This window comes from Cervus canadensis, chromosome 21, assembly GCF_019320065.1.
Source record: "Cervus canadensis isolate Bull #8, Minnesota chromosome 21, ASM1932006v1, whole genome shotgun sequence".
Lineage (NCBI taxonomy): Eukaryota > Metazoa > Chordata > Mammalia > Artiodactyla > Cervidae > Cervus > Cervus canadensis.
Window position 1 is genome coordinate 11,628,234 of NC_057406.1, and position 20,077 is coordinate 11,648,310.

At 42.8% G+C, this 20,077-nt stretch overlaps 1 protein-coding gene across 16 annotated transcripts in view; it reads right to left on the reverse strand.

Annotated features, from left to right (window-relative positions):
• The window catches only part of ERC1 (ELKS/RAB6-interacting/CAST family member 1), a 274,696-nt gene that overhangs the window by 114,976 nt on the left and 139,643 nt on the right, over positions 1 to 20,077 (reverse strand). For all 16 annotated transcript variants that reach the window (XM_043441413.1, XM_043441404.1, XM_043441412.1 and 13 more), the window contains one exon: positions 3,491 to 3,651. In XM_043441413.1, the coding sequence (XP_043297348.1) occupies positions 3,491 to 3,651 (161 nt within the window). The remainder of the gene's footprint in view (positions 1 to 3,490; positions 3,652 to 20,077) is intronic.

The following is a 20,077-nucleotide window of genomic DNA, read 5'->3' on the forward strand; positions in this document are numbered from 1 at the left end:
TTAACTGTCTCTTTTGATAATGTTAACCATCAATTCCAGATTTGGAACACTGGATAAAGGCAATTAAGACACATTCGAGGATTATAAATATTTTATAAGTGAGCTAAGAAAATGCAAATACATAGAAAATATAAACAAGCAAGACAGGATGATAAAAACAAGAAATGGTGAGAGAGGAGGAAGGTGTGCAGGGAGGATGTGGCTGAAGACAAGGAAGACCAATGAGACTGCGGTCTGTCTGGAATGCTGTGAGCCTGAGACAATACCAAAGTGATCCCAACCCCCTGGGCCCAGGCGGGCAGCTGTGCTCTGGTAGGTTACTGCAGATGTGTATGCTGTCCCCTCCGTGAAGCTAAGCTTAACTTCAAGATCAAACTGCTGCCTCTGCTAGGCAGTAACCACCCTGCTCTGGAGACCAACAGTGTCTCTAATCAAACATGCATGGCCACAAACGTTGAGAATAAATAACTTAATTCTTTGTGAAAAATTATACCAACGTCCACGGGTCCTGGGAGAATGTCATTATGTGGAAGAAAATGCAAAGAAGAAACAGAATGAAGCCAGACATAACTGCTTTCGCACACACAGCAAAGACATCCTCTGCTAAGAGGAGGGGTTCACCTGTTCCCCAACAGTGACTCCAGTATAAAACTTGAGGTGTACGTTACAGACGTTTTCTCGGCAACTGTTCCTATCCTAACAGGCACCCTAACCAAATAGCATCCTAGAATATTAAGCCGGGGAGAAAAGAAGAACTCTGGATCTAAACAACGTTCCATCTGTCTTGAAGGTTTAATGTGCAGAAAGGACAAACAATATGAAAGCTGTTTAAAACCATCAGTGATCTGGTTACAAATCCTCTTAGAACACATAATGGAAAAGTAATTCGGCACAATTCAAAGAATATTTACTGAGTGCCAACGTGCTGGGTACTGTGCTTGCTGCTCAGAATTCAAGATAAGCAACACTGCCGAATGTCAGGAGTATAGAGGAAGGTGACAAAGTTTACAAATCAATGACTAACACAATAGGGTAAATCCTACAGAAACAGACAAAACAGACAGCATAGAAATTTAACAATCATCTGCAAAGTTACATACGAAAATTCTTTATGTAAATACCTTATACCTTTATCATTCATTTTCTTAATGGTATCTGTTGAAGAACAACCTTTAATTTTGAAGATGTACAACTCATCAATTTTTTTCTTTTATGGTTAGTATATTATGTGTACTAAAGAAAAGTCTTTGCCTGTTTCAAAGTTTCCCACTTTCTTCCAGAAGTCTATGGTTTTTCCTTTTATGTTTAGGTCTATGATTCACTTTGAATTAATTTCTGCATATGTATGAGGCCCCTACCTCACTTTACCCTACAGACATTCAGTTGTTTCTGCATCATTTATTTTTTTAACTTTTTATTTTGTATTGGACAATGGCTGATTAACAGTGTTGTGATAGTTTCAAGTGAACACCCAGGGGACTCAGCCACACATACACATGTATCCATTCTCCCCCCAAACCCCCTCCTATCCAGGCTGCCACGTAGCACTGAACTGTATCTGCACCATTTAGTGCTCCCCGCTAAATTACATTGGTGCCTGTGACTGTGTACCCGTGGGTCTGTAATATATTCTCTATTCTGCTCCACTCTTCCATGTGTCAGCCTTCACACCCCTCCATACTTTTTATTACTGACTGTATACCAAGACTACAAGTCAGGCAGTAAAAGTCTTCTGACTCTGTTCTTTTTGGCTAGATCCACTGCAATTCAATGCAAATCTAAAATTCCAGTTGTGTGAGTTTCTACAAAAAGCTCCCTGTGACACTGGATGGGACTGTGCTGCAATAATAAATGAACTTGGGGGAAATGGGTAGCTTAAACTCTGAATAATTCAAATCGTGAACTAGGTATATCCTTATATTTGTTTAGATATTTTTTATTTTCTCTCAGTAATATTTTGTGGTTTTCTATGTAGACATCTCGTGCCACTTCTGTTAAATTTATTCTGCAGTGCTTTACACATTTTGATGTCATCGTAAATAACATTTCCTGAGATTTCAGTTTCCATTTGCTGGTTGTGAACACAGAGAAAAACAACTGATTTTTATGTGTTGCTTGATGATCATACTGTCAGTGAATAAGGACAATTCTGCTACTTCCTTCTGAATTTTATTATTTCCTGATGTACTAAAAAACTAAGCTCTCCAATGTAATAATAAACAAGGGACTGAAGTGGGTATCTTTGGGTCCTTTCCTTTACAATGGGAAAGTGTTCAACTTTCATCATCTGTTTCCTCAACTCCTGGTCCCTGTCATGACATCACAACAATCACGCCCCACGAAAATGCACACTGAGGTATCACAGCAGACCCTCACTCCTCTGAACTCTCACCATCAACCTTCACTTATGGTTCAAAGGAGGAGGAAAGAAGAGATGATGTCAGCTTTAAGCACTGGCTGGGCTCAGAACCTCTATTTATTTTAGGTCAAGGAGACTGTGGATTTAGGCAGAGAAGGAACCAACAGCAAGCAAAGGCTATGTGAAAGAAAATGAACAGAGAAGGACTGCAGAAGAGGGAACCGGAGTTTAAACCTGAGATAGAGGCAGGCAGGCAGCCTACTCAAGGACAGTGTCTCCCCTGGGTCAGAAGAGAAGACAACAAGATCACGGGCAACTGCAGAGGTCAGAGGTCACGAAGGTGGCCGAGAGGTCCCAGAAAAGCCTTGGTTTTGGGAAAATGAGAGCAGGACAATCACCCAGGGCCGGGGGCTGGGAACAGTGATAGAGAAAGTCTTAAAGGGACTCAAAAGAGACACACCAGTTCTAGACAGTAGGAAACCAAGACTCTTTAGAATCATAGAGCAACAGCAGCTGTACCCCATGTAGCAAAGGTCTGCAGCTTCACACAGACCATCTCAGAAAGCCACAAGAGGAGGGGAAAAGTAGGTAAAGAAAGGTTTTGTTAAAATTGACAATTTGGGGGACATCCTTGGCATTCCAGTGGTTAACAGTTCAGGCTTCCACTGCAGGGGGCATAAGTTTGATCCCTGGTTGGGGAACTAAGATCCTGCATGCCACCTGACGTGGCCAAACTGACTGGAGACTGGCAAATATTAATGATTACATATCGGGGTGGTATGAGGAGGTTCATGACACTACTGTCTCTACTTCTGTGAACCTCTGGAAATGTTTACAATAAAAAATAGTTTTAAAATCGCGCAGCCGTCAAGAGACCTCAGGAACAACAACTTGTCTGAACTTTGCAGAAGGTTTTAGGAATTTCAGAGGTACAATTGGACACAGATACTTACTCTAGAGGACTTATTTTTCAACGAGAAGGAAGCAAAACCTGTTTCTATTTGACCAGGATTTGTCCCAAATCTAAGGAGCAGGTTAGCCTTAAGGGGGTCGGGGTAGCCAACGGTCAGAAGATGAAAGTGATGAGGACCAGCACTGCTAGCGAGTGGAGAACATGGTAAAAATACTTACTTCATCTCCAGAACTTCCTCCAAGTGCTTCCTTCTCTCAGCCCGGAGGTTGGTCAGATGCGTTTCCTTCTCAGCCAGCGACTGCTGAGTGGAGGACAGCTTCGCCTTCATGGACTCCAGCTCCTGCTTCACCTTCTCCATGGCCATCAGTAACTCCTCCACCTGCGAGAGATACGGAAAAGACAGAACTGAGCGCCCAGGTTGGAGACAGTCAGAGGAGCTGGGCGGCGGGCAACACCTGGGCCAACAACATTGAAGACACATATGTCGGAAATCCTGCTCTCCCGCTGTATCACACACACACGGCAGGTAAAGAACTACATCTCTCACGCCTGCTCTTAATCGTTTTCACTTCAGGACAGAAAGAACTTCATTTTCTTTTTGATAAATGCAAGGGTATCAGTTCAAGAAGTAACACCCTGCCACAGACAACCCCTTTAAAGGAACTTACTTGGAAATAGTCCAGAAACTTCCATGGAAATAACACTATAATGCAGATAAAAATATAAGGCCCAAAATCATAATAAACATTTCTAGAAGGGTTTTAGGACATAAAAGCCATAAACTTGACTAATACCAGATGCAGAATAAACATAAATGAGTCACTTTTATTTGTTCAAACTGAGGTTCTTCTGTTTACACCATCACCAAGAATTTTGAGTTAAAAAAACAGCTAGAATTCAATCAGATAATTTCTTGCTCTAAAGCCAGGTAGGTAGAGTTTTCTCAAGAAAGGCAGGAAGAAAAGAAGAAATATATCTCTATGGCCAGATGGAGAAGAGACAGGATGCTTGAGAAAGACCTGTAAACACACCAGAGAGAAAGAGGACAGATGCTGAGAAGAAAGAAGAAACTAGGAGAGCAAGGTAAGCACTTTATCAGTTATTTCCACATGTGGTTCCAAAAATTAGAATTATTTAAATAAACAAGTCCACCTTAATTCAGAGGCCAAAATATGCAGACAAAAAGTATCTGTTATCACCTAAAAGCAACCTCAGCAAGATAACCAAACAGCCAAGTATACCAATCAGAAGATTACTGACAAGAAATAATCTTGGTTATTAATACAATCCTTTTCAGAGGTAGAGGTGAGTGTAAGTAGTTTGGTAACAGCAGACTCACTGGAAAAGACCCTGATGCTGGGAAAGACTGAGGACAAGAGCAGAAGGGGACGACAGAGGATGAGACAGTTGGATGGCATCACTGACTCAACAGACATGAGTTTGATGAAGCTCTGGGAGATGGTGAAGGACAGGGAAGCCTGGCGTGAGCAGTCCATAGGGTCACAAGGAGTCGGACACGAATGAGTGACTGAACAACAACAAATATAGCTGTTAAAAACTAACAGTAAACAGATACATTTAGTTTGCTGGCGCTTGAATTACTTTGAGTATCTTTTCAGAAGTGGTCAAGTTACTGTTCTCAGCTAATAGCATCCTGACTGTCCCACCTGCTCTGAGACTTCTGTTATTATGCAGATCTCCTCGGATATGCACTTACATATCTGCAAGCTTTACAACAAAAAAGCTTTGCCTTTTTGAAGACTGTCAATAAAGATGACTCCGCATTATCAGTTTAATTCATATTCTGTCTTTCACTGCTCTAGGCAAGCTATGGTATCAGTTTCTTAGGTAACTTGAAGGGATACCTTATACATACACAGCATGTATAGTACATTATTCCTCCTCTTTCTATACAAAGGTAAGCCCACTCTGAAAAGTGAAAGCTATAGTCGCTCAGTCATGTCTGACTCTTTGCAACCCCATGGACTGTAGCCTACCAGGCTCCTCTGTCCATGGGATTCTCCAGGCAAGAATACTGGAGTGGGTTGCCATTCTCTTCCCCAGGGGATCTTCCCAACCCAGGGATCAAACCCAGGTCTCCTGCATTGCAGAAGGATTCTTTACCGACTGAGCCACCAGGAAAGCCCCAAGCCCACTCTACACATACTCTTATGTATCTATAAATTTTAGTAAACCTTCATTGAGCTAAAAACACACAAATAATAAATGTACAATCTGAAGAGTTCTAAGTGAACAAATCTATGTAAAGAGCTCACAAACCAACAACCAGAATATCATCAGAACCCCCACCCTCATATCCCTTTTCTAGGTAAAGTGTAACCATTATTGCAACACTCTAGTTTAGTCTATTTGTTTTAACATTATACAAATGGAATTACATAGTATATACTTTAAAGCACTGGTGTTATATCTGTGAGACTCATCTACATTGCTGGGTAAAACTGTAGTTCTGTAGTTCTCATGACTGTATGATATTCCACTGTGTGAAAATAGTGAAATTTATTGTGCCAAACTACAGCAATTCATCTTCTGATGATACCAGTATTGTAACCGTGGAATAAACCTCACTTCAAGCATTTCTTTTTCACATATACTACTTGTGGACTGGCAATATTTTGTTTAGGAATTTTTATATTTATGTTCATGGTTGAGACAGGCCTAAACTTTTCCTTTCCTGCATTAGCTTTGTCAAGTTTTAACGGGAAATTATGCTGGCCTTATAAAACATGTCCCTCCTTTTTTAGTTTCTGGAATTGTTACTGTAAGAATGAAACTATCTGCTCCTTTATGTTTATTAAAAATCACCAATATAACTCTCTGGGCTTGAAATTTGTTGGAAAAAATTTTATTACCAATTCTTTATTTTCAGGTTTTCTTTTTCATATTTAGCTAGTTTTGCTAAAGTTTCATTTTTCTTGGCATTTGTTCATTTAGCCTAAGCCTTCAAATATACTGGCAATGATATCCCTGTTCTTTTTAATACCTGCAGGACTTATGAGCCCTGTATCATTCCAACAGTTGCTCACTGAGCCTTCTTTCTTTTTCTCTTTAGCCTCACCAAAGGCCAGTTAATTTTCTTAGTGTTTTCATAGGACCAATTTTGGGCATCATGGACCCTTTTTAGAAAAATGGAGAACTGATTGTCTAACTTATCTTTGAATTCCCTCTCAATTCACCCCCTGGCCTGAGAATTTCCCACATTCTTAACAATGTATGAATGCATATTTTATTAGCCATCCTCAATTGTTTCTCTGGAATTATTTTCCCAGCATCTAGTCTGCCATGGTTACAGACATGTGTTACCTTTCATTCCAAAGTTAAACTTACAGAATTCTGCTTGTTAGTAAAACATCGCTTTCTTAAGGATCGCTTAATTTCCCATCCATTTGAGTGCCAGACCCTCAAGGTAGTTCCACCTCAGATCATACATTTATCCATAAGCATTTTGGCATCTAATGCAAGAATGGTCCCGTAAACCAGGACTTCCAACTAATCACCTGATTTATACTCTGGCTCCAAGCCAGGGAAACAGCTTCAAAGCCAAACTGAAATTCTTCACTTTCTGTTATTTTTCCACAGTCGCAGAGAACACAGTCAGCTGTCTCCACTCGGACATTCATACCGTTTCATGCCCACCTTACAACAGTTGTTCTGTAGTTTTGGATACAGACACCGTACAGTAGTCATGTATGGATGTGAGAGTTGGATCATAAAGAAGTCTGAGTGCCAGAGAATTGACACTTCTGAACTGTGGTGCTGGAGAAGACTCTTGAGAGTCCCATGGACTGCAAGGAGATCAAACCAGTCAATCCTAAAAGAAATCAGTCCTGAGTATTCTTGGAAGGACTGATGCTGAAGCTCCAATACTTTGGCCATCTGATGCAAAGGGCTGACTCATTGGAAAAGACCTTGATAGTGGGAAAGATTGACGGCAGGAGGAGAAGAGAGTGACAGAGGATGAGATGGCTGGATGGCATTACCAACTCAATGGGTATGAGTCTGAGCAAGCTCCAGGAGATAGTGAAGGACAGGGGAGCCTGGCATGTTGCAGTCCATGGAGTCACAACTTAGCGACTGAACAACAATTGAGACATGAAGGTAATGAAAGCTGAGTAGAAGAAAAGAAGTGATACACACCACACCAAACAATGAAGAAATTCTCCACAATTTTAAAATGTGCTTCGGGTCACAGTACAATTTTCAAAAGCACATATTTTAAGACATTAAAAAAAAAAAAGCCCAGACCAGAGCAGGGATTCAAGTATGTAACCTAAACTGCCTCCACTAAGACATTAAGGAGGGAGCTCCAGGCAGACAGTGTGCATTGCCAGCAGCACCAGATGGTTTGCTTAAATCACAAGCTAATAAACTTCGATTCAGAATCAGAAGGGAACAAGTTATGGCTTCAGCACGGGCCAGTTTCCCTAGGACAGCAAAGAGCCTGGGTGCTGCAGGGCTGGCAAAGCTGTGTCTCCATGTTTCCCACAACCAAGAGCAAAACGTGGTCTGCAGTTTTCAGGACGCTTCTGGAAAATCTTGTTAGAATTTCTTGGGAAGATAAGCGGCCTAAGTCTCCAAAGAGAAAAAGAAAACAATCAGAAAAAAAAGGAAGGGCACAAAAAGAAGATTATTTAGAGGTTAGGCATTCACTCGCAAGTCAGATTTTCACACGGCAAGTCCACTTGTTTTTCCTGATTTCAACAAAATTCTAGATTAAGACTCACTCTGCCACACAATCACCAAAAAGAAAAAAAAAAGAAAAAGTCACCTAGCTCCTGAGTTGAGAAGCTTGACTGAAGCATGAATCAGCACAGACACACATACCTACACATACACATTCCACTACCTTCTCCTAACAAACTGTTGTAGGTGTCTTACAATCAGTAACTCATATGAGAATTTGAATTTAGAGAATTCCCAAGAGATTTATGCTAGTATTTATATAATAAATATTCTCTTTATCCCAGTATGCTCTTCTGGCTAATGCATGGTACTTCTTTGGTAAGATATACACCAGCAGCACACTCTTTTATGAACATGGAAGAGTTACAGCTATTACAGTAAGAATAAAAGTGACTGATACTATCTGAGTCCTTTGAAATATTCTAAGCACTTTGCATGTGCTGTATCATTAAATTCTCACAAGGATCCTATGAGGTGGTATTAATATTATCCTCAATTCTACAGAAGAGGGAATGGGGTTTAGTGGGTTTAAGTGCCTTATTCTGGGTCACACGGCCAGAGGAGGCAGAGCTGGGATTCCAAGAGGCAGTGAGGAGCTCCTGCGTGCACAGCTGATGCTGCTCTGCCGGGTGGGGGGCGGGCATCAGCGTCCAAAAAAGTCCTAAGACAGTTTTCCATGACTGCACCTAACGATTCCTCCGGGGAGTGTTCCCAGGCCCACTTCTGCATCTTTCTATCCTTCTTTTCTCCCCCTTTCTTCCCCCATCCAGATACTTAATTCTCCCCCATGTGCCGGGCACTGTGTTATACTGCCAGGGCTTAACAGAAATACACACTTCCCGACTGCCCTTGCGCTCAGAGTCCACACAGAGATACAATCATTCATTAATCACATTCAGCAATGTGTAATCATGAATAGATTCATGTAAGGAAGCACAGGATGCCATGAGGATAAGCAGTATGTGGCCTTCATCTATGCTGTGGGGGACCGAGGGAAAGATCCCCCAAGGAAGTCAAGCAGCCGGTGGGGAGGATAACTGCACTCCAGCCCCTGGGCCTGGTGTGTTTAGAAGCCCTGAAGTGCGAAAGTGCATGCCTATCTGAGAAGATAAAAAAGATGAAAGCAAAGCCCTGAGAATATGGGGAGAAGGGAGGCCACATGCAGGAGAAGCAGGAAGCGGTCAGACGCAGAAGGATCAAGAAGGCCCTACGAGGGGTTTGGGCTTTTCTCCCCAAAGCAACAAGAAGGTACCAAAGGACGGGACAAAACGGAGGAACAGGAGGATTTACAGTTAAAATCAGAATGACTAAAACAATGGACCAAGGAATCTAAGCTGAACAGAGAGGGGCTAGTATAAAGTGAAAAAAGACACAGGGGCTCTAACGACGCACAAAGACAGCTGTCGTGGGACCTCGAAAGCTGAGATGACAGCAAAGTGTGATCTGAGAGGAAGGCGCTGTCATGAGGTGGCTGGAGGTGGACTACGGTAATAAGGTCAAGGATGTCAGATGTGGGATGAAGAAAGGCCATGGAGGCAGTGACCTCTCGGGCCAGGAATTGGGGAGGACAGACAGATGGGTCATCCATGTGGGTGCTCAAGTCAGTGAGGCAGGAAACACTTCACGGAAAAGCTTCACACGACAGCTGAACAGCCTGAGCCCTGAGGAAGCAGAGGTTCCCGTAAGGCTGTGATGGACAGCGGTATAAAGGGCAACAGGAAACAGGACAGCTGACAGTCCGTCCTCCAACCCCAAGGTGCAGAATAAACATCTACTGATCACCAGAAGGGCTTGCCAGGTGGCTCAGAGACAAAGCTCAGGAGACACAGGTTTGATCCCCGGGTTGCGAAGATCCCCTGGAGAAGGACATGGCAACCCACTCCAGCATTCTTGCCTGGAGAATCCCACGGTTGGAGGAGCCTGGTGGGCTGTTGTCCACAGGGTCGCAAAGCATTAGACACAACTTAGCAACTAAACAGCGACAATGATCACCAGAAAGGGCTGTCGGGAGATCCCAGGGGAGAGACGATTATATTTCAGGGAAAAAAGGTGAAAGTGGTTCCAGAGGTAAAGTAAGAATGTAAGTGCCAGGGCCTGGAGCAGAGTAGGTACTCAGTGAATATTTGTTGAAGGGGTGAAGAAAGAGACATGAATCTGTAAACTCTGGTGATCTAGTAGGAAACATAAAAGGGAAAAGAGGATCTGAAGAGCTAGGTTAAGGCAAGAAAGCCCTCAACAGTGTGGGGGTGATGGAGCAAAGCTCAGATTATCAGGGGCTGAGGGGGGTGGGGTTTAGTAAAATCCAAGATGAGAGGAACAGTAAAACTAACTCCACGAGGTTCCCTGAAGAGATTGGGCACGTCAAAATGAATGAGATGCTACCAAAATAGGAACTTAAAAGTTTTGTTTGTTTAGTTTCCATTTTAATGCACATGACTTATATGATAGCATTAGTTTTAACTTCCTATTCTGTTTATTGAAAATAAGATATAAGTGATTCTTGAGGTGACCTAATGGTAACAAAGAGCACTGAATTAAGCAGTGTGTTAAATCTGGGAACTGTCAGATACCAGTGCTGTCTGTTACCCTCCTGACACTATGAGGAACCCAAACCTTAGCACAAGTCGCAAAGAAGAAACTGCAGAAACTACCGTTTGGCTCGGGGAATCCCTTGATTTCTTGCCTTCTGATACACTGTTGGATTTCTCCAACATTCAACAGTGCCAAATAAAATCAGCAAATGATGAGACTCCCCTGGTGGTCCAGTGGCTTAGACCCCATGCTCCCAATGCAGTAAACCTGGGTTTGATCCTTGGCCAGAGGGCTAGAGCTCACATGTCCCAACTACAACCTGGTGCCACGACATGTGTTTAAAAATATATATATATTTTTTAAAAATCAGCAAATGACACTTTAAATAATTAATGTGCTCCCATGGGTGAGAAATGTACAAAAAAAGTTTTTTTTAATGTCCTTCAAAATAGGCTTCACATTCCCCTAGAATGCTCCATAATGTCTGATTCTGCATGTGGCTCCCGAACACCCATACAGTTAAGGCCAACTTGCCAAGGAGCTAGATTCACACTGACTGGCTGTGCCCCTCCGCTGGCGGCTGCCTTTACGTTTCCAGGAATAGCATGCTGTGGCTGACACATCTTCAACTGGAGATGAATTTGAAAAGAGTGGAAATATAACGTGAAAGAAATGGTTCTTTTTCAAGCCGTCTTACTTTTCGCAGAGGGCGTGGGTAGATAAATCCTATAATAAGTACTCAATACTCCACTGTGGAGCCTGAAAACTCAGGCATCAATAAAATGTGGGTGCATGTTATCAAAGCAAAGTGAAAACACCCCCCTGCTGGGAGGACTTTCATCATCTGAGTCACAGAGGCTGGAAAGAGGCTGTGGAGGGGCCAATGTTTATCTCATGATCGATTCTATTTAGGTGATTTCCTGGTAACACATCAAAACTAAGAGCTCAAAATCTGAAGTGAAAACTATTTTTTTTGCGGAGACCATTACTTGATTAATTTCTCCTATAAACTGCTTATTTTAGCAACAAATAACTTGTACCAGAATCAAGTAAAATACAAAATTAATAATTTCCTGGGTCCATATAAACTGCATGGCTCCTCTTCTACTAGAACCTGTGAGAAAGGAGGGCAGAAATAATCTAGATGACATTACATTTTCTTCTCCAGTGAAGAAGATGTGGCAACCGTCATTTTACCTCTTCTGCACCTGGGTGAGTTAACTCAGGAAGAGAAACACAAAAAGAAGCAGGACAAGACTTTTCCTTGAATTTCAAGCTCTGGTAAGTTCTCTCCTGGAAAAAAAAAAAAATTTGTGCATTGCTGGAAAGTCAAAGTGAAAATGTCAGTCGCTCAGTCCCATGGAACTTTGCGATCCCATGGACTGTAACCCGCCAGGCTCCTCTGTCCATGGAATTCTCCAGGCAAGGATACTGGAGTGGGTAGCCATTCCCTTCTCCAGGGGCTCTTTCTGACCCAGGGATTGAACCCGGGTCTGCTGCATTGCAAGTGGATTCTTTACCACTTGAACCACCAGGGTATAGATACAGAACACACCAGGATACAGAAGATGCTAGGAGGGCTGTGCAAGCTGTCTAGGTTTTGGGAAGACATTTCCTTAAAGTTAGTTGGCTACACATATCTATAGCATCTAGAAAAATGATACTGATGAACTTATCTGCAGAGCAGGAATAGAGACACAGACACAGGGAAGAGACCTGTAGACCCAGTGGGGGACGGGGAGGATGGAACGAACTGGGAGAGCAACACTGACATGTATACACTATCTTGTGCAGAAAGACGGCTAGTGGGGGTCGCTCTACAGCACAGGGAGCTTAGCCCGGGGCTCTGCGATGACCCAGAGGGCTGGGATGAGGGGTGGGCGGGAGGCTCACGAGGGAGGGGATACACGTACATGGACAGCTGATTTACTTTGCTCTACAGCAGAGACTAACATGACATTGTAAAGCAATTATCCTCAAATTAAAAAGAAATTTAAAAATTTATATGGTCACTTCACAAGGAGAAAACCTTAATTCAACTTTATTACAGAAAACAGCAGTCCTCTTCCCAGCACGAAGTCAGAGCATTTAGGGCTAGAGCCCCTCCTCTAAGGTCAAATGGACAATCTGCATCAAACAGTTTCAGACTGTTTCCTTAAGTTTTCACCAATAAAAACAAAAAACTACTGACATTTTAACTGGAAATTTTAATCCTTATCATTTGCACAGCTTAAAAAAAAAAAAATCAAACAGCTACCTAGAAGTAAAAAGCACTACACTTCATTAATTAGAGATACATGTTGTGGAGAAAACATTATTTCAATATAACCCTTGAAAAATGGTTACAAAGAAAATATTGGCAAAAGACAGCTGCTTGTCTGTATAAAAAGTTTATTATTAGCTAAAGGAGAAAAGTAAAAGTGTGAGATTTAGTATCTGGCAACCCAAGGACACAAAGAGGGAACTCACACGTGAGCATACACACACACACACACACTACACAGGATTGTTCTGGTCTGGCCATAATAAATGAGGCTCAACATCTGTGCCTTGCCTTTACAGAAAACCAGAACACCTGTGGGGGTGATAACTGACTCCACACAGGTGAGAGCACAGAGGCCTAGAGGCACTAGGGGCCTCACCCTCCATCACAGCTAATAAACAGAAGACACACAGCACCCATGTCACCTGATTCTAGTTCAGTGCCCTGCACACCTTCATTCCCTTAAGAGGGTGGAGGCCATAGGAAGAGACCCGTGAGCACCGAGGCAGAGCCTGGGCCACGCCACACACACATACATGAGAACTCTCTGCTATGCAAGACCAGCCCTGCTGTGCGGATTTCTCTAGGAAAATAGGTTTCATTAAAAACATCCAGGAAGGCGCAGCCAAGGGGAACATAAACTGCATATAAACACCAGCGGGAAGCCATCTGGCTCCCAAGACTGTACCTTTGTCTGCATTTTGGATGACTGCCTCTGTCGTCAATAACTCGGGTTATCAGACTGCTCAGGAGAAGAGCCCAGGGTAAGGGCCAAACACCCCGAGAACGCAGTACGAGCAAACAGATCATCATCTGTCACAGACCTGCCAGGAAGATTCCACAAGCGCCTCCCAGTACAGCAGCAGTCACATGTGGTGGACACAAGCGTTAAAAACTGCCTGCTTGGAAATCCAGTATCTACAGACTGCGGCCCTCAACTCTGGGCTCAACGTGAGGCATGCCAAAGTTTTAGTCCGTCTCCACTGCAGTCACTATTTTCATTTAACTTCTGAAAACGCAGATGTGGTCTTTTTGTTGAATAAAAGGAAAAAAAACAAGCTGAAATTCAGAAACAGATATTTCCTGAAGTTCCAGGATAATATAAGCATGCACTATTTTATCAGAAAGTTTCTAAAAGGAAGACAGGAACAGAGAAAGATAAACAGAAGTTGTCTTTTAAAGAATTACTTCATGAATTAAAGTGATTCTTAATTTCTTTTTAAGAATTACTTTACAAATTACTGATGAATATAGGGATTTTGCAGGGGGCAGGGGGGAGGAATCATAACCATCACATGTGGTTATTTCCTGGGGGATTCAGTTTTCCTTTCTAATTTCTTTAGCTGTTGTCTACTGACCCCATCTGGCAAAACTAGAGAGGAAGTTACACTGGCCCAAGCTTCTGACAAGTCTAAATTATTCATTTTATGTAGGAAGAAACTAAGAAAACAGAAGCTCAGGGTGGAAGAATTTGAGGGTTTCTTAGCTTAACCCTTCTACAATACATATGGTAAGAGGGGAACTCCGTAAATAACAAAAGGTCACGGTATTCCAGTAATAACTGGAAGAATTCACGTTGCTGCCTTTTCCTTGTTATCATAAAGATGCTTGTTAGGATTCTGATCTGCTATTACAAGTTTTATTAAAACTGAGATCTCTGCTTGCTTGCTTGTTCAATAGTGATACAAAGATTAATTATTTCAAAAGTGTATCCAGCATAACTGGGTAAGATTTTAAATAGAACAAACTTAGGTTTTTAAGTACAGAGTTGCTAAATACAGAGAAATGTCAGTTTAAACTATGCAAATCAGCCTTGATTGCTGTCTCTCATTCTTACTATCAACATTCAGAACTAGTTTCTAACTAAAGGGGGATAAAAATTACAAGGAGAGACTGAAGGACAGTTTTTAAAACACACTGAGAGTTTCATTTTAATTTACATCTGACTTATTCCGCATTTGTGAAGGTGACTACAGCATTCAAACAGTTTCAACTCTTTTTTGAATGTTCTCTGTCTGAGACACCTGAGTCTTTAGACTTGCTGTTATTTGAACATATTTGGGTGATTTCCACTAATAAGTGGATTGAAATGCAGAATAATATTGGGTTGCCATCACTGCAGACTGTATCATTCCTTTAACTTAACATGCATTTCATACATCTCTCTAAGATCAAAAGGAGAAGTCTAAACACAGAGATTTCTGCTACTGCTGGGCACGGCCGTTTAACTGCTTCTTTCAACCAGCCAGAGATGGCAGGACCCCCCTTTGAAGTGGCAGCACTGGTGTCCTTTGAAGCCCCCTGTCAATTGCAGAGAGGCTCTGGTGGGGCTTGTCTTGTAGCCAGCTGTCACCATGAAGGCAGACATGACGTATTTGCAGCAGTCTCACTTCAGTCTGTCAAGTGCCTCATTTCATAACCAGTCACCATAACAAAGGAGACCCGAACTCTCTGACACCAGAGCAACCATCTACAATGAACTTACTAGGTGCATCTTGAAGGAGCCTGATTTAAATATTGGAATGATTACACACGGCAAAGAGATCAGGGCTGCGAATTTAACTATCACATCTCCTCAGACCCTTGAATGTTAAACATGCAGCTTCCATATGTTTATCAATAAAATGTTTCATGACAACAGCATCTTCAATCTTTGCACTGATGAAAAGTGATGAAGGCTGCAGAAATCAGTGAACTACTTTAAAAGCAGAGCTTACGTTGCTGACAACCAAACTTCCTTCCATTGCTGCTGTTCAGCTGCTCAGTTGTGCCCAACTCTTTGCAGCACGCCAGGCTTCCCTGTCCTTCACTTCACACACCCCTATCCTGGAGTTTGTTCAAACTCATATCCATTGAGTCAGTGATGCTATCTAACTATCTCATCCTCTGCTGCTCCCTTCTCCTTTTGCCTTCCATCTTGCCCAGCATCAGAGTCTTCCAATGAGTCGGCTCTTCCCACGAGGTGGCCAAAGCACTGCAGCTTCAGCATCAGTCCTTCCAATGAGTATTCAGGGTCGATCTCCCTTAGGACTGACTGCCCTTGCTGTCCAAGGGACTCTCAAGAGTCTTCTCCAGCACCACAGTCTGAAAGCACCAATTCAGATGACATCTCATATTTTCCCATTATTTCACAGCACATGTTTCTCGTCATTTACTAAAGCTGTCCAAACTATCTCCAAGAGGAAAACCTGAAAGTAAATTGGAAAATTATGGACAGACTACGCTCCTGCACTGACCTAAGACATGCTCTCAGAGAAAGAAGAATCTGGTGGCTGGAATGATGCCCACACGGCTTGCCTGTTAGTAGGCTGTGGCAGCCTCGGCTGATGAAGATGCTACAGATTCCAGGCCAGGTGAGGGGAGGGGACAAGTATTTTCTCAAGTGACAAGGATGAAAACTTGTATGAAGCATACGTATGAAAATGAGGCATGTCATCACTGTTGCCAGATCAACCAGGTAGGGTCTATGGATTCTGAGCTTCTTTGGGGCCCTGGACTGGTGGGACTAGCCCTCCCTGTGGGGCTGTCAAGGGCCATGGTGGAGACAAGAGAAGTGTCAAAGCTGCTGATGTCTACGGACTACCTGTCTTTAAGGGTTGTATACACACAGCCTCTCCTGATGTGGCAGGTGCACCACATCACGCCAGCGGTCCTTCTCTGACCGCTCAAGGAGCTGAGGCAAAGCAGCTCGCCTCAGGTCACAACCTGTAAGTGATGGATCCGTAATTTCAACCAAGGCGTCTAGCTCGAGAGCCCACTTCTTAAAGCACCAGGCACGACGGTTTCCCCGCAGCTCTGGAGGGGCCTCTGAACCAGAGTCACAGCACAGAGTCTCAGCACCTGAGCCGTCAATCCTGCCTTTCTTGGACTCGACTCCCCTCCCACCAAAGGCGCCTGAGTTCTGCAGGATGAGAGCGCTTTCTCAGATGAGATGAAAAAGCCTGAGGGAAAGACTGGTTGGAGGGTGAGAAACCAAGAGCTCTGAATTTGGACGGTTTCTAGTTGAGATGGTAGTGAAATACTGGAGTAAAGATACATGGCTGATATGAAGGAGACTTCGCTTGGATCTCAGAGAGAACTGGGCTGAAAATATAAACCTGAGGTGGTCACAATTCTACTACCATATAATACAGCTAACATTCTTCAGCAAAGCCTAAAGAATAACCTAGAATAGATAAATAAACAAAACCTCTTCTTTGCATGACACTAAATAAGACTGAGCGTGTGCATAAGCCACCTCCTCCAGGAAGCCTTCTGTGGATCTCTCTGCACTGGATTACATGCTGCCCTTCCGCTTCTAGTTTTTTTTGTTTTTTAAGTGACAGCAGGTTTATTTAAAGAGACACACACATTCCACGGGCACAATGCTGATCCTCTCAGAAGGCGAGAGTGGCCCTTCCTCTTCTACTTGTAAAGCCCTCTATTCAGATCCTGACCAGTGGCACTTACAAACGGAACCATGATTAAAGACAGGTTCATTCTCCAGTCCTTCCCAATAAACGTGAACTTCCTGAGGCACAGGCTGTATCCCATACCTTCTTGTTTTCAATGCTCAGTATCTGGAAAAATACATGGTATTCAATAAATGCTTATGGAAAAGGCAGCATAAGTGAAAGGATTTTATTTTCTGAGCATGACTGTCAATTTAAAAATGAGGAAAATATAATTTGCTATAAATACTCAGATCAGTACAGGATTAGGTTTATAAAACCAGACTACAAGCTGCTACAAGCTGTCCATTTTGGCAGCAGCTGAAAGAAGGTGATGGGAAGGCTGGGGAGTCCAGTTACAGGCCTGTTGCCACACGGTCTTCTCCAGGCCGCCCGGCTACCAGTCCTGCTTCGTGGTGCCGCCTGGTCCGTGTGAAACAGTGCTCACCGTGTCACGGTGATAATTGCTCTGAAACTGACTGGGTAGACTCACAGCCACAGGGGATTCAATAAGACCCTAAGAATAAAAAAAGGACACCCGGCGGCAGCCACTCTGCAGACCCCACCCGCCTGCGTCCAGCGCCACTTCCTCTGCAGTCATACCTGACAAACCAGTGAGGAAGACAGAACCGCAGAGGAACGTTTACTGCCTTCAGAAGCAACAGTCGAGCAGGCGAAGCAAGCAGGCGAGTTGTAATGAGGCGTGTGCTGTCCATTCACGCCAGGCAATCCACAAAAGGAAGCTGCATCACGTTTAAGGGACTGTGCTGCCCATTTTCACGTCAAAGAACCAAAAACTACCGGCAAGGAGGTGCGCCTGCCTCTCCCTTCTGCCGGCCTGGCTGACCGGGAAGGGAGAGGACTTGCAAGCGGAAGGGAGCACCTCGGGGGATAACAGGGAGACCTGGAGTGGAGACGACACTGGTCCAAGGTGGCCTGCAGGCTGTAAAACGCACTTCAGTCAAGTGTCACTTCTTAGTTCAAATAATTTTTAAAATCTGCACAATTTTAATACACAAATAAAATTTTTTTAAAAATCTGTGTTAAAAATAAAAAAGATATCTAGCAAACCATTGATAAAACCTCATTATCTTCTAGGTCAAGAATTTACACTTAACATACATGCCAAACAATGGCAAAATGGCAATTTGAGGAAAAAAAAAAGAATACTGCTGTTAAAAATGAGCTTTGAAACTAAAATAGGTAGTACTGACACATATACCCTACCACGTGTAAAACAGCTAGTGAGAAGCCGTTATATAGCACAGGAAGCTCACCTTGGTGCTCTGTGATGACCTAGATGGGTGGGACGAGAGAGGACGGGGATGGGATGGGGGGGCGGGTCCAAGAGGACAGGTGTATACATATAGCCAAGTCACGTCATTGTACAGCATTGCTATATATCAAACGAACTGCATTGCTATATATCACAACATTGTAAAGCAATTATACTCCCCCCCAAAAAAGACAAAGTGATTTTAAAAAAAGTAAAACTCAGAACTCGTGCACATTAGTCATGTTGAGCGTAGATCTTTTCATTGTTCAAAATATTAAAAAATATACTTTAGGAACAGATATAAACCCACCTTACTGAGTGACAAGGAAAAAGTCTTGCTATTTTAGAGGTGTTCTTTAACATTTAGTTAGCAATGTGCTCTTTCAGAAAATAAATTCACTCTGGAAGAATACCAGCAAAGATATTTACAACATTCAAGAACTAAAAAACAAAAACAAAACCATGTCCAAAATTTTAACTTCATAGCAACACTGCTAAAGGCAGACATTGCTTCTAACCCCTGGCAACTCTGAAACTGGTTTACAAGAGAGCAATTTTTTACTCTGTGTTCGTACAGACTCTCGAATTGAACAAAACACAAAACCTGCCACAAGTTGAGCAGAGTGAAGTTTCAGAGAAGAAAACCATGTGAAAGAGAACAAAGCGAAGGTGAGAGGACCCCCTGAGTTTTCCCCTCAGAATGATTCCCTTCATCCTCTCCATCTGCAGACACAGGTGAGGGGAGGTTTTCCTTCCCCGGATCATCGCCCCACCTTCCTAATTGTGAGGCGTGGTCTCCATATAGGGCAGCAAGTAGCAGGAACACGGGTAAGTAAGGGGGTCCTGTAAGAACCCAGTAAAGGCGGAAGGATCATCTTCCTTTGATGGGTTTCCTCTGTTCGTGCTTTAAAAGGTTCTGTATTTTGTTTTAATGAGAGAGACGGTTCCCAATTTCCCATTGCTCCTTGAGAAATTCAAGATGCACATATCCTCCTTCTATCAGGAGGGGCATTTCTTGTCAGAGGCTAAATTGAGGTAAGAGACAGAGATGCTGGACCTGAGGAAGATAATGAGCACTGGGGCTGACCAAAAAGTTTGTTCGGTTAGGGAATACGTTCTTTGATACACTTCTTGGTGAAAATGAAATGTGGGCCTTTTATTTGTACTTAAAACCAAAAGAACTTTTTGGCCAACCCAACAGAATGTCCCTAGCCAAAAAAGCCATTTTAAGATATTTCAAACAAATACTTGTAGATTACTTTGGTGCATACAATTAATACATTCAGGCAAGTTAACAGTAGGAGTAAAAGACAGATTTAAAAAAAAAAAAAGGACAGATGATGAAAGCTGAACGACAGTGGATGAGGGTTATGAGGTCCAGAAGAACAGACATAAAAGTGGTGTCTTCATACCTTAAACCACTTAAAGCCCAAATGACGGGTCTCATGCAATATTTCACTGAACAGCTTCAGACAGGCAGTGAGAAGCAAAATGGTGGAAAGGATAAACAAGAAAGAGAGAAAGAAAAAGGCATGCAATTAAAAGCAAATTATTTACAACCACTTCAAAAGATATTTCCAGTTTCTTACAAAGCTCAATA